The 14,689-nt window shown below is 40.7% G+C and overlaps 1 protein-coding gene across 1 annotated transcript; it reads right to left on the reverse strand.

The window, feature by feature from the left end:
* Positions 1-12,250: 12,250 nt before the first annotated feature.
* Positions 12,251-13,180, reverse strand: LOC138420381 (olfactory receptor 52E4-like). Its single transcript, XM_069553571.1, is given in 1 exon segment — positions 12,251-13,180. A coding segment is annotated over 1 exon segment (930 nt).
* Positions 13,181-14,689: the final 1,509 nt, after the last annotated feature.

Raw genomic sequence — 14,689 nt, forward strand, 5'->3', positions numbered from 1 at the left:
TACATTAAATAAAGGCCAGAGCCAGAATTCTTATGTAAGTTTACAAACTTTGAGCTATATTTCTTTTAAGATTTACACTAAATTATTTTCATGAGAGTATAGCACCTCTAACAGTAGATATAATAGTAATTATGTATCATGTATATTAGGAACATGGTCCCTTCGCCCATCCCTTTGTTCTGTGATTTTTGTCCATTCAATTTACCTTTTAAACTTTGGTTTCCTCACAGGGAAATAAGGAAAGAAAACCAACTTAACAGGATTGTTGTAATGATATAATAAGATAATGCCTAGAAAGGAGTCTATCACTGTTTATTAGAAATTAATTGATATTAAACACTGGCTATTTAATTAATTTATGGCATTATCCCTGGAATCAACATTTTAGAGTCAGAAAACTTAAGTTTAAATCTTTTTTCTACAATACAATAACTTAGAAACATTGAGCATAATTCTTTACCTCTATAAGCCTCACATTCTGCCTTATAAATAAATAAAATATTTTAAAAGGGGTGAAAATGACAATTCACATCACATGTTTTTTTCTGAATTAAGATAATGCAATGAGAAAAGTGTTTGACAATAGATCCAAGCTATTACTAAAATGGATATTGTCTGTACTAAAAGGACTCATTTAATTAAGAAATGCATTTAGCTTGACCACTAGGTGTCAGTAATGCTCACATGACAAGCAAATATTCTTGATTCAACCTATTATTTACTAAGCTCTTATTAGACAACACATTATTTAGGTGTTCAATAAATATAAGATAAATCAATAAAACTTTATTTGTAATTTTACCTTTATATATATGCAATGGCATAATCAACTACTTTTTGAGCAAGTAACAAAAGATCTCTTGTGAGCTATCAGGTAAATAACTAATTTTTCAAGATATTTTACATATAGCGTTACTTATATGACTCCAAAGTGAATCACCATCTTCTCTTCAGAAATCTTTGATTTATTTTATGGTAAAAGAGCATAAAGGATAAAAAAAGTTTTCGACTCTTCTTCATCACTTTCAGTATTCTCCACAAAATGTGTTATATCTGGCTATACATTTCCATACCAATTTTTTGAATTTCAGTGCTAGTTAAAGCTTTAGAAAGCTCAAAGTTTTCTTCAATACCCATGGATTTTATAGAACATGTAAAAGAATACTCCTGGCATTTCAGTTTTCCTTACATCTCACTTTAGACCTTAGGGAAAGAGTAATATAAAATTACTTGAGAACATATAGGGATACAGACATAGGACATGCATGGCAGTGACATGGTTATCCATTCCTTCTTTTTAAAAAATTTTGATCCTCCAGGTAAACATGGTACATTTAATTTCAGAGTGAATTCATAACATGAGTTTTGAAAATCGGAAGTATTTTTGCATAACTCTTGAGTGGTCTAAGAGGATAAGAAGAAATCCAAATCTCTTCTAAGGGGACTCTGAGAATGAATAGCATGTGTGCAGGCCTGCTAAGTCGTTTTAGTCGTGTCTGACTTAGTGCGACCCTATGGACTGTATCCCACCAGGCTCCTCTGTCCATGGGGATTCTCCAGGCAAGAATACTGGAGTGGGTAGCCATCCCCTCCTCCAGGGGGATCTTCCCAACCCAGGGATTGAACCTACGTCTCTTGTATCTTCTGCATTGGCAGGCAGGTTCTTTACCTATAGCACAAGCTGGGAAGCCTGAGAACAAAGAGAGACAGTATCAAATATCACAGATACAATCCTGTAAAAATAGTATAGTACTTGAAAGGAGAATACATAAAAATGCTGGTCTTCGAGCTTTTGTTCTGAATTTCTTTTTAGCTCTTCGTTTATGTGGGCCAATGTGCTGCATATCTTCTCTGCCTCTCTAGGACCACTTCATACACTGTATCCTGGAGGACCCACACAAATGTACTGCACTGATTGCTTCCTTTGTGCTTTGACACCAGGTTGTATTCAGAATATAGAAAACACCAGCAGGAGGGTAGCAGGGAGGAAAGTCAGGGTATTCTCTCTGGTTTCCAAGTGCCCACCCCTTGTAGATGAACTGAAAGTCATCATGTGCTGAGTGAGTCCCTCAAAATAAATCTCAGCTCCTGCCAGGTAGGTTCCTTCACTGTGTCTTTGAATCTAGATTTCAGGAACCACACTGTGCCTATAGCTTGCCATAGTTTAAGGGCACCAGCTTGAGTTTGCCGAATATTTTTTTCTGAAATTTTCATAGTCAGTAAGCAACTTTATCTTTCACTGAAGATCTCTCTATTTAAATTTACTTTTAGTTTATACAATAATGTACAATATATAACATATCTTATATATGTGTATGTTTTACTGGTCCTACTTTTAACATAGGCAGTTTTATCTTTAACCTCGATTTTCCAAAGTCTTTTGAACTGCATTCAAATATATATTAAAGGAGCTAGTTTTGTAGTTATTGGAAAAGACTGGTACAAATTCAGGCTTCCCAGGTGGCTCAGTGATAAAGAATCTGCCTGCCAATCCCTGAGCTGAGAAGATCCCCTGGAGAAGGAAATGACAATCCATTCCAGTATTTTTGCCTGGGAAATCCCATGGACAGAGGAGTCATAGGGTTGCAAAGAGTGGGAAACAACTTAGTGACTAAACAACAGCAACAAAACAAACTTTATAAAGGAAGATTTAAAAATGGCCCATAAGTGCCAAAAGTATAATCAATGTCACTACCTATCAGGGAAATGAAAATGAAAACTACAGTGAGATACTGTTTCTCACACACTAGAACAGCTAAAATTCAAAAGATCAAAAACCCCTCAACATTGGTGAAAATGCGAAACAGCTGAAGCTCTCATACTTGTTGGTCAGTTCAGTTCAGTTCAGTTCAGTTCAGTTGCTCAGTCGTGTCTGACTCTTTGTGACCCCATGAATCGCAGCACGCCAGGCCTCCCTGTTCATCACCAACTCCCGGAGTTCACTCAGACTCGCGTCCATCGAGTCAGTGATGCCATCCAGCCATCTCATCCTCTGTCATCCCCTTCTCCTCCTGCCCCCAATCCCTCCCAGCATCAGAGTCTTTTCCAATGAGTCAACTCTTCCCATGAGGTGGCCAAAGTACTGGAGTTTCAGCTTTAGCATCATTCCTTCCAAAAAAATCCCAGGGTTGATCTCCTTCAGAATGGATTGGTTGGATCTCCTTGCAGTCCAAGGGACTCTCAAGAGTCTTCTCCAACACCACAGTTCAGAAGCATCAATTCTTCAGCACTCAACCTTCTTCACAGTCCAACTCTCACATCCATACATGATCACAGGAAAAACCGTAGCCTTGACTAGACAGACCTTAGTCGGCAAAGTAATGTCTCTGCTTTTGAATATGCTATCTAGGTTGGTCATACCTTTTCTTCCAAGGAGTAAGCATCTTTTAATTTCATGGCTGCAGTCACCATCTGCAGTGATTTTGGAGCCTCAAAAAATAAAGTCTGACACTGTTTCCACTGTTTCCCCATCTATTTCCTGTGAAGTGATGGGACCAGATGCCATGATCTTCGTTTTCTGAATGTTGAGCTTTATGCCAACTTTTTCACTCTCCTCTTTCACTTTCATCAAGAGGCTTTTCAGCTCCTCTTCACTTTCTGCCATAAGGGTGGTGTCATCTGCATATCTGAGGTTCTTGATATTTCTCCCGGCAATCTTGATTCCAGCTTGTGTTTCTTCCAGTCCAGCGTTTCTTATGATGTACTCTGCATAGAAGTTAAATAAGCAGGGTGACAATATACAGCCTTGACGTACTCCTTTTCCTATTTGGAACCAGTCTGTTGTTCCATGTCCAGTTCTAACTGTTGCTTCCTGACCTGCATACAGATTTCTCAAGAGGAATCAGTCGGAGTACAAAATCATGAAACCACCTTGGAAAACTACTGGTAATTTTCTTCAAAATTTCCGAGTTGGCACCTGGAAAATGGAAGTATCTGCAAGGAATTTTCCAAGTTTTTAAAGATACCCCTGAATTATAGGTGGGGACTTCTCTGGTGGCTCAGATGGTAAAGCATCTGTCTACAATGTGGGAGACCTGGATTCGATCCCTGGGTCGGAAAGATCCCCTGGAGAAGGAAATGGCATCCGACTCCAGTACTATTGCCTGGAAAATCCCATGGAAGGAGGAGCCTGGTAGGCTACAGTTGATGGGGTTGCAAAGAGTTGGACATGACTGAGCAACTTCACTTCACTTCCTTTTGGCTTAGCTGGTAAAGAATCTGCTGGCAACGAGGGAGACCTGGGTTCGATCCCTGGCTTGGGAAAACCCCCTGGAGAAGGGAAAGGCTACCCACTCCAGTATTCTGGCCTGGAGAATTCCAAGGGGGTCGCAAAGAGTCTGTTTGCAAATGAAGCACAAGCTGGTATCAAGATTGCTGGGAAAACGATCAATAACCTCAGATATGCAGATGACACCACCCTAATGGCAGAAAGTGAAGAGGAACTAAAGAGCCTCTTGATGAAAGTGAAAGAGGAGAGTGAAAAAGCTGGCTTAAACTCAGCATTCAGAAAACTAAGATCATGGCATCCGGTTCCATCATTTCATGGCAAAGAGATGAGGAGACAATGGAAACAGTGGCTAACTTTATTTTGGGGGGATCCAAAATCACTACAGATGGTGACTGCAGCCATGAAATTAAAAGATGCTTGCTCTTTGGAAGAAAAGCTATGACCAACCTAGACAGCATATTAAAAAGCAGAGACATTACTTTGCCAACAAAGGTCTGTCTAGTCAAAGCTATGGTTTTTCCAGTAGTCATGTATGGATGTGAGAGTTGGATTATAAAGAAAGCTGAGTGCCAAAGAATTGATACTTTTGAACTGGTGCTGGAGAAGACTCTTGAGACTCAGACTGCAAGGAGATCCAACCAGTCAATCCTAAAGGAACTCCGTCCTGAATATTCATTGGAAGAACTGATGCTGAAGCTGAAACTCCCAATACTTTGGCCACCTGATGCAAAGAACTGACTCATTTGAAAAGATCCTGATGCTGGGAAAGATTGAAGGATGGAGAAGGGGGAAGATTTCAGGAGGAGAAGGGATGACAGAGGATAAAGATGGTTGGATGGCATCACCGACTCGATGGACATGAGTTTGAGCAAGCTCTGGGAGTTGGTGATGGACAGAGAAGCCTGGTGTGCTGCAGTCCATGGAGTTACAAAGAATTGGACACACCTGAGCATCTGAACTGAACTGAACTGAACTGAATTATGGGCTGATAAACCAAATGAATGGACCAATATGGAACAGATTTGAGAGATGTTGTATCTGGATTAAATGTCCTGAACGTTTGCTTCTTTCTTTATTTTTTTAAAAACATGATTTATGTATATTTATAGATTTATACAATAATAGCAAAGATTTTTCTTGTGTCTGTAAGTGCATCAGCCTCATTAGGCACTTCTCAGTGAGTATTGGAGTGGGAATGTGGAATCTGTACTGATGCTAAACTCCATCAGCCAAATGTGGGTGGGCCTGTCTCTGTCTGGCTGGGATGAACATGGCCACCCTTGGCCAGGCTGCCAGGATGTCACCCCCCTCAGGGAGGATGCCAAGAGTAATGTTAGGATGTTTTATCTGCATAAACCACACTCCATCATTCAGTTGGAGAGTGGGGTAGGGTAGGGGGATTGGTAACATATATTCAGCAGCTAAGTAAGTCCAATTCATATACTTTGGGGGAACTGTTTCCATTTTGAGTGCCTTTATTCTCTTTTGGGATGTTCCATTGATTTACTGCTCACTGGGATTTTAATTTAGACTTTGTCAGATTGTCAAAGCAGACCTTTCCAAGTAACACATCTATCCCTAAATATACTCCATATGTCTACATTATGGAAACAATACTTTATATTTAAAATATTTGAATAGCTCTATAATACAAAATGCTTTTAATAACAGTACAAACTAGAGGAAATAAATCAATTAGACTAAGTTATGTCCACTCTCAAGGTGCTGGTGAATAATATAGATAGAAACAACGCCAATATTCTATGAACTAGATGGGTTTCTGTATTCTGTGAAGTACCCCGTGATGTATAAAGGGTTCCCATAAAGGAGGGGTATTTGGGAGTGTAAGGGTGGCTTAAGAGAAAAGGCATTGTTTTGGAGCATTTAATCTGATAGAATGTAATTAAAACTGGAGTCATTTTTCTCTTGTCACCATTTCCTTGACTATTTTTATGTTTATATATTTTTTCTTGTTATCATATTGTTCAGTGTTAGTCGCTCAGTTGTGTCTGACTGTGACCCCATGGATTATAGCCCACCAGGCTCCTCTATCTATGTAATCTCCAGGCAAGAATACTGGAGTGGGTTGCCATTTCCTTCCCCTATCATATTGCATATCTTTGCTATTAAGTCTGTATGTAAAGCATTTAACTCTCTGACCCTAGCAAATTCATGTCATGTGTAACACAAACATAAGCATGTGTGCACACATACACTTGCACACAGCATTGCCCATAAATCAATAGTCAAACTGCATACATATTATTCCGAGAACACTGGGATCCTGTTCAGGTCCAGGATGGTATTACCTTGGCACAGATCATAGGAATGAAATGGGATGTTAGAAGTTTGGTTCACAGACGCTAAATGTAAAAATGTATGGAGGACTTGACCTATCTGGTGCCTGGGGCAAATGTGTTCTTTGGGTCCTGAACATACAAACAATTTGCCTAAAAAATGTATGATAAACATCATGTGGTATATAGTAATTTATCAATGAGCATTTAAGATAATGAGTAGAGAAAAATTAATTATATATTTGGTTGTTGTCTAATCACTGCAAGTAAAGATTCTTTGTAGTTTCCAGGTACTTATTTCTTCCTGTTCAGCTCCATGAACTACTTGTTTTTTAATTGAAAAGACAGGCCATTTCTGGCCATTTCAAGTCTCCTGCTACAAAAGAAGGTTCTGATGTGGTTATTATTTACTATGACATGGCTGTTCAGAACACTATAGACCATCTTATTTCTAGCATTTCCAAATTCCATTTGTTTAATTCTGATTGTGTCATTAGAAAGCTGCTGCATTCTCCTTTGTATTACCCATGGATAATAGCTTCCAATGACTCTTCAAAAGTTCTTTCTGTGTTTCATTGATGATGACTACAAATGCCAGGTTTAACCAGATCCTTCAGGAAAATGTGATTTTTTTTTTACTGTTTATATTCCATTTATTTTTTTGGACTTTATAACATTAATGTAGAAAAACACATCTTTTGCCACCTAAAATATTTAATCCCTAATGACTGCACGTCTAGAAGATGATCTCTTTCAGTTCTTACTGCGTTGTTTCCTTTCACAGTGTCACCAGCTTGTAGCATAGGTGAGGTGTCTGTAGTAAAATGAGAAGGGCATTCTCACTCCTGTAAGGAATACCCCTCCCTCATCTGGTGTTATTTAACATTGACTCAGGGTGGCATGTCATCATATCAGTTGGCTATAATGGTCACAAATCCTTTGTAGTACACAGATGTAATCACTTAGCTGACAGGTGGTATGGAGCTTGCAGAAAGAGTGGGATGGTCAGTCACTGTGGGTACTAGGGCCATGGTGAGGAAGGCAGTAAGATAAAGGAGGTCTCGGCTCCTGCTTCTACCTTCAAGTGCTGTAGCTAGGAAGCAGCATGAGAGTGTAGATGGAGAGAGTTGAAGGACAGTGAACAGATCTAACACATAGTTCAAGCCCAGCATTTCAGAATGGACCATTGGTAGCCTAGAGCCCTGAACTCGTCCTATGTCTGTCATGAGTGATGAGTGAGAAACACCTCCAATCAGCATGTAACAACCCTTCTGGTGGCTTCATCTCATGTGATTCCATGAAAGAAAGTCTATGCTGTCCAGAAAGACAAAACTGCTCACCAAGCCACTCTCCTGAAACCAGGTCCCAGGATCCAGCAATGAGGTCCCAAGACAACCTGATAGTCATGGGTCATAGAGCTCCTTAGGGCAAATGTCTGACTCCATAAGGTGGTGGGTGTTGAAAAAAGAATCAGAGGCCTCTGAAGAGGAGAATTAATGATTAGGCCTATGTGTGCTTGGTTCAAGTTCAAGGCACCCTGCACAGATAATTTTGCCATCTCAAGCTGACTCCAAGCAGCAGAAGTGAAATTAGAACAATTTGGGGAAGCTACTCCAAAGCATACGAGCTTCCCTGGTGGCTCAGACAGTAAAGCATCTGCCTACAGTGTAGGAGACCCAGGTTCAATCCCTGGGTAGGAAAGATCTCTTGGAGAAGGAAATGGCAACCCATTCCAGTATTCTTGCCTGGAAAATCCCATGGATGGAGGAAACTGGTAGGCTACAGTCTGTGGGGTTGCAAAGAGCTGGACACGACTGAGCGACTTCACTTCACTCCAAAGCACAGAGTTGCCTTGAGAATGGAGCTTAGGGCGGGAACTCTGCTCAGCCATGTCCAAGCATAGCACTGCAGTTTGATTGTGAAAAATTTCGGGGCCAGCACTACTGTTCACTTCAATCTACATTGTGTACACTGTTACTTTTACATTGAATTTTCCCCAATATCATAAGTAGATTTAATCATAAAGTTGCTTTTTATATGTCACAGGCCACTTTGTATCATTGACAGAGAAATGGGAAAGCATTGTGTTTATTTAGCCTGTTTATGTGTGGTATAAATATGAATGACCAGGGAGCTAGTCAGTCCTCACCACTCAGGATTTATAGACCATAGTAATGAGGACGGTATTAACTTCAGTCACTCTTTGCTACTATTCTGCTTGCACCTGCAGCAGAGTTTCTGTAGTCTCCTTTTCCTCATTACCAACACCAATCCTAGGTTACTTGCTCTGTCTTCCACTTTCCTAGCTATCTCTACCTGGAACTATTATTGGATTGTCACTTATATACACCAAGTATTTTCTATCCAGATGTCCTGCAAGAGTTAAGAGTTTGTGGTCAAAATGATTTATCTGAGTGATCATTTCTTGTTACCTCTGTGCATGTGTGCTTAGTTGCTTCAGTCCTGTCGAACTATGTGCAACCCTATGAACTGTAGCCCCAGGCTCCTCTGTCCATGGGATTCTCCAGGCAAGGACACTGTAGTGGGTTGCTGTGCCCCCCCCCCCAGGGCATATTCCTGACCCAGGGGTCAAACTTGTGTCTTTTATGTCTCCTGCATTGGTAGGAGTGTACTTTACCACTAGAGCCACCTTGTTACCTCTACATGATGCTAAATGCAGATATGCTTTATGCACAAATTTCCTGCCTTTCTTTGAATTTTGGTTTTCTTATTTGTAAAATACAGGAGGTAGATTAGCTCTCTCCATCTTTAAAATTCTAAGTTCACATAAAATTTTAAGGACATGAGGAAGAGGCCTAAACAAAACAAAACAATTTATAACTCATGCAGACAGGCCTAAGGAAATTCCATAAAGTGTTATAGGATACAAGACTTGTACTTAGCCAGTGTTAAATTTTAGATCAAGAGCTGACAGATTTACAGAAATTGCCACTCCAGTATTCTTGCCTGGAGAATCCCAGGGACAGAGGAGCCTGGTGGGCTGCTGTCTATGGGGTCGCACAGAGTTGGACATGACTGAAGTGACTTAGCAGCAGCAGCAGCAGCAACATATGTTGTTGCTTTCCTTGTCTTATTGGCTATATCTTTCCTAATTTCCAGATATCTAACTCTGAAGAGCTTTGAATATTTTTCCTATCTTCATTAAACCTAGAGAGTGGTTCTAAAACACAGGATATGATAGAGACTTTTGATTTCTACACAAGAGTGTTGTGGTCAGTCACAAATTTCAAATCGGTGCTCTTTTTACCTAGTTTAAGCAAACCACACTTTCCAACTGTATCTAGAGTTTGCAGATAAGACTATATATGTGAAATCTACATTGTTAATAAATTACAGTGAGATAATTTTGGACTTGACACCAAGACTGGTCTTCTTCTTAAACCATAGAATGATCCTGATTCCTTTTTAAGTGTTCTGAAGTCCTGTATATCTGAAGGTACGTGGTATAGAAAACAAGAAAAATTGTAAGTAGAACTCGATTGGAATTAGACATAGTACAGATGATTATTCACATCTAAAATGACTTTTTTGGCTGGCCGCCGCCTGCCTCCCTGGGGGTGCGGTGTGGCCCGCTCTGCCGAGCATGGGGAAGGGGGTCCAGTGTGGGAAGCCCTACTTCCTGGGACACTGGGGTGAGGCCAGAAAGGTGGATATCCCCTTGCCAGTCACACACCTGCACTTTCGTGGGGAACCTGGTGCTAACCCATTCATGGAGGACCTGCTTCTTCATTGGGGTTTCCTAGGTAGCAGAGCAGCTCCCTCGCTGCAATCTATTGAAAGTCAGCCCTGAACTCAAGGGTTTGAAAATAAAATTAAAATATAAAAAATAAAATGACTTTGCTTCAGGAGGGAAAACAATATTATGTATTCTTAATGCTCACACTGCAGATTCTCTTATTCTTTAGTTCCCCAAAGCTTGATCTGTTAGAGAAAGAAAGAAGAAAGAATCAGAGAGAGGAACTAAAAGGAATAGTAAAGATAAAAAGGAGCAAATGAAAAGACTGAGGGATCATAAAAATAAAAATGAGTCTAGGATTCTAGAGCAGGGAGACAAAATTCAGGGATTGTTATAAAGAACATGGTTCTAAAAAAAAAAAAAAAAAGAACATGGTTCTATGGAGCAGGATATTCTAATTCAGACGTCACTACCCACCCATGGTTTGAACTTTGTTTTCTTGATCTATATAATGAGATCAGTGTTCTATCAGATTTTAAGCTTACCCAAAGAGAAGACATGGAGAAATGAGGGAAATCTCACCCTTTTCCATCAGGCATTCTATCCAAGACCACTGCTGCCTCTAGAATATTGAGAGTCAATTCCTAGGCAGGTTGATAAGAAGTCCAGGGTACTAGAGGAGGAGAGAGGGGTCTGGGGCTCTCAAGGAGGAGATAGGGGTCTGGAATTCTCAAGGAGGAGGAAAGGACAAATGTTTTTTATCCTCTACATTCCTTAGTCTTAGTCACGTAAAATGTTTTTTTCTTTAAGCCTAGAACTGATGGTTACACAACAAACAACTCAGTTTAAACTCTGTAGCAAGGATTAAATAACAACAATGATCCAGCTTGAGAACAGTTTCTCCTTCTTGAAAAGTTTCTGACTAATCCTGAAATCTTAGAATGTATATTATGGGAGTGGGTCTAGTAAGATCTTTACAACTTTGAGACAGTCTTTTGATTTACTGTAATAACCAATTTAAAAAGTATATAGCTCCTTTGCTAACATTAACAATGGGGGCACTCTCTGGCCCCTTTTTACGTTTATGTCAGAAGCTTTCACTGTCTCTTTCATACTTTAATAAAACTCTGGTACACAAAAGCTCTTGAGTGATCAAGACTGGTCCCTGGTCCCAAAGCTAAATCTTCTTCTTCAGAGATCTAGAATCTGACACCATTCATCATAAGCTATCATCTTGGGAGCTCATCCAGGATCTTCAGGACAAGGTAAGAACACTCAGAGCTCCAGCCTCTCTGCTTTCTCAGCATACATGTTTCTACTTTACTTTACTAACTCTATGGTGTGCTTGTATGAATGAATGACACGCCCTGATACTGTTTACCATAAGCTATCAATATCTTCCTGTTTTGTTAGTCTTTGTTCATTTACATGGGGGAGGTGAGCAAAGTGGATAAATATGGTAGTTTGCTTTATTTGGTGGCTCAGACGGTAAAGCGTCTGCCCACAATGCGGGAGACCTGGGTTCGATCCCTGGGTCGGGAAGATCCCCTGGAGAAGGAAATGGCAACCCACTCCAGTACTCTTGCCTGGAAAATTCCATGGACAAAGGAACCTGTAAACTACAGTCCACAGGGTCACAAAGAGATGGGCACGACTGAGCGATGTCACTTCATTTGCTTTATCTGTTTACCCAAGCGGAGTCGCTCAGTCGTGTTCGACTCTTTGCAAACCCATGGACTGTAGCCCACCAGGCTCCTCCATCCATGGAGTTTACTAGGCAAGAGTACTGGAGTGGGTTGCCATCTCATTCTCCAGGGGATCTTCCTGACCCAGGAATCGAACCAAGGTCTCTGGCATTGCAGGCAGACGCTTTACTGTCTGAGCCACCAGAAAATCCCGTTTACCCTAAACCATTTCCAATAAAAATGAAAACTCTGGAGAGTATTATACAATATAATGAAAGACTTAGATCTTAGATTATTGAAATTTGTGAATATATTTCCCAGTCATTTCATAGAGCTATTATTTCTATACAAATATTTTTACAACCCGCTCTCGGATTTGCTTTGTCCTGACTCCATAGATGACTGGGTTAAGGGCGGGTGGGACAACCACATATAGATTAGCCAAAAGAATGTGAATGTAGTGGGGAATATTACGACCAAAGCGGTGTGTCATAAAAGAAAAAAATGCCGGTGTGTAAAAGCACAGCACGACACAGACATGAGAACCACAGGTATTGAGAGCCTTCAGTCGGGCATCCTGACAGGGGAGATGGAAAACGGTTTGAAGGATCAGTACATAGGAAGAGGCAATCAGAATCACATCTACAATAACATTAGAAATCACCATGAGCCCATAGATAACATTGATCTTAATGGGTGCACAGGCCAATCGGGCAAGACCCTTGTGCTCACAGTATGTATGGGGAACAATGTGGTGCCCACAGAAGGGCAGCCTCAGAATGAGAAACACAAATGGAGTCACAAGAAGTAAATTTCTGCCCACAACAACAGAGGCTAAAATGCCAATGGTTTTACTGGTGAGGATGGTGGTCTACTGGAGGGGGTTGCAGATGGCAACAAAACAGCCATAAGCCATGGCCACCAGTAGAACAGTCTCCATTCCTGTAAACATGTGGATAAAGAACATCTGAGCACGGCAGCCTCCAAAGCTGATCTCTTGGAGGTTGAACCAGAAGATGCCCAGCATTTTGGGGATGGTGGAGGTGGACAGACCCAGATCAATCATGGACAACATGGCCAGAAAGTAAAACATGGGCTGGTGGAGACTGTGTTCGGTCTTGATCACATATAGAACAGTGATGTTCCCCACAAGGGCAATCACATACACAACACAGAATGGGAAAGCAATCCAGATATGTACAGTCTCCAGCCCTGGTATTCCCAGCAGGAGAAAGAAGGGAGGATGGAACTGGGTGTCATTGATAGAAGGCATTTTCCTAGAGGTGTCATTGAATTCTTGTCAGAAAGTACGATCACAGTCTTACCAATGAGTCCTGGAAAGATGAAAGACTTTTAATCAGCACTGGAGGTTATGGTAAAAGTAGTTAATTTAGAAATATTAGATATTCTCCTGTTTCCTGAGAGTAGTCAATAACTCTCTCAATAGAAATTATTGTTCTGAGATTCATCAGTTCAGTTCAGTCCCTCAGTCATGTCCAACTCTTTGTGACCCCATGGACTGCAGCATACCAGGCTTCAGTGTCCATCATCAACACCCAGAGCTTACTCAAACTCAAGTCCATTGAGTCAGGGATGCCATCCAACTATCTCATCCTCTGTTGTTCCCTTCTCCTCCCGCCTTCAATCTTTCCCAGCATCATGGTCTTTTTAAATGAGTCAGTTCTTAGCATGAGGTGGCCAAAATATTGGAGTTTCAGCTTCAGCATCAGTCCTTCCAATGAATATTCAGGACTGATTTCCTTTATGATAGACTGGTTCGATCTCCTTGCTGTCCAATGGGCTCTCAATAGTCTTCTCCAACACCACAGTTCAAAGCATCAATTCTTCAGCACTCAGCTTTACAGGCACTATTATTTTTTCTTATATATGAGAGTTTTGAAGGAACTGGCCATATTTCAAAAAAGAGTGCATACTATTTTTTATGGTATTCTCTTCCTTTCCTTTTCCAAGAAGTTTTTTGGTTACTTTTGAGAAATTATTATACCTAGTGTTTTTCAAAGTGTGGTCTGGTGTTAAAGAATCCTAGGTCTAAATGAAAACTGCTGACTTATACCACTGTTTGTGTTTGATATTATACAAATATAGGGATTTCCCTCATGGATCTGTTGCAGCCAAATTATGGAAAGCAGGGCTTCCCTCATAGCTCAGTTGGTAAAGAATCTGCCTCCAGTGCAGGAAACCCGGGTTCTATCCGTGTGTCAGGAAGATCCCCTGGAGAAGGAAATGGCAACCCACTCCAGTATTCTTGCCGGAGAATCCCACAGAGGAGCCTGGCGGGCTACAGTCCATGGTGTTACAAGAGTCAGACATGACTTAGCAACTAAACCACCACCAGTCAGATGGTCTCTCTTAGAATTTTCTTCTTTCCCTCTATACTAGAAAGCCATTGCTATTTTTGATGCATGCTAATCTTATGGAATTAACAAGCCTCATAAATCTAATCTAAGCTGCTAATCTTACTTTGGCCACCTGATGCAAAGAGCCAGCTCATTGGAAAAAACCCTGATGCTGGGACAGGTTGAGAGCAGGAGAAAGAGGTGACAGAGGATGAAATGATTGGATGGCATCACTGACACAATGGACATGAGTTTGAGCAAACTCTGGGAGATAGTGAAGGACAGGGAAGCCTGGCATACTGTAGTTAATGAGGTTGCAGTGTCAGACATGACTAAGCAACTGAACAACAACAGCAACAAATCTTATGAAAAGGTTTGGTTTCTGATCTGATACCTACAGATTCCTGTTTATTCTGTAATCCCTT

This window comes from Ovis canadensis, chromosome 15, assembly GCF_042477335.2.
Source record: "Ovis canadensis isolate MfBH-ARS-UI-01 breed Bighorn chromosome 15, ARS-UI_OviCan_v2, whole genome shotgun sequence".
Classification (NCBI taxonomy): domain Eukaryota; kingdom Metazoa; phylum Chordata; class Mammalia; order Artiodactyla; family Bovidae; genus Ovis; species Ovis canadensis.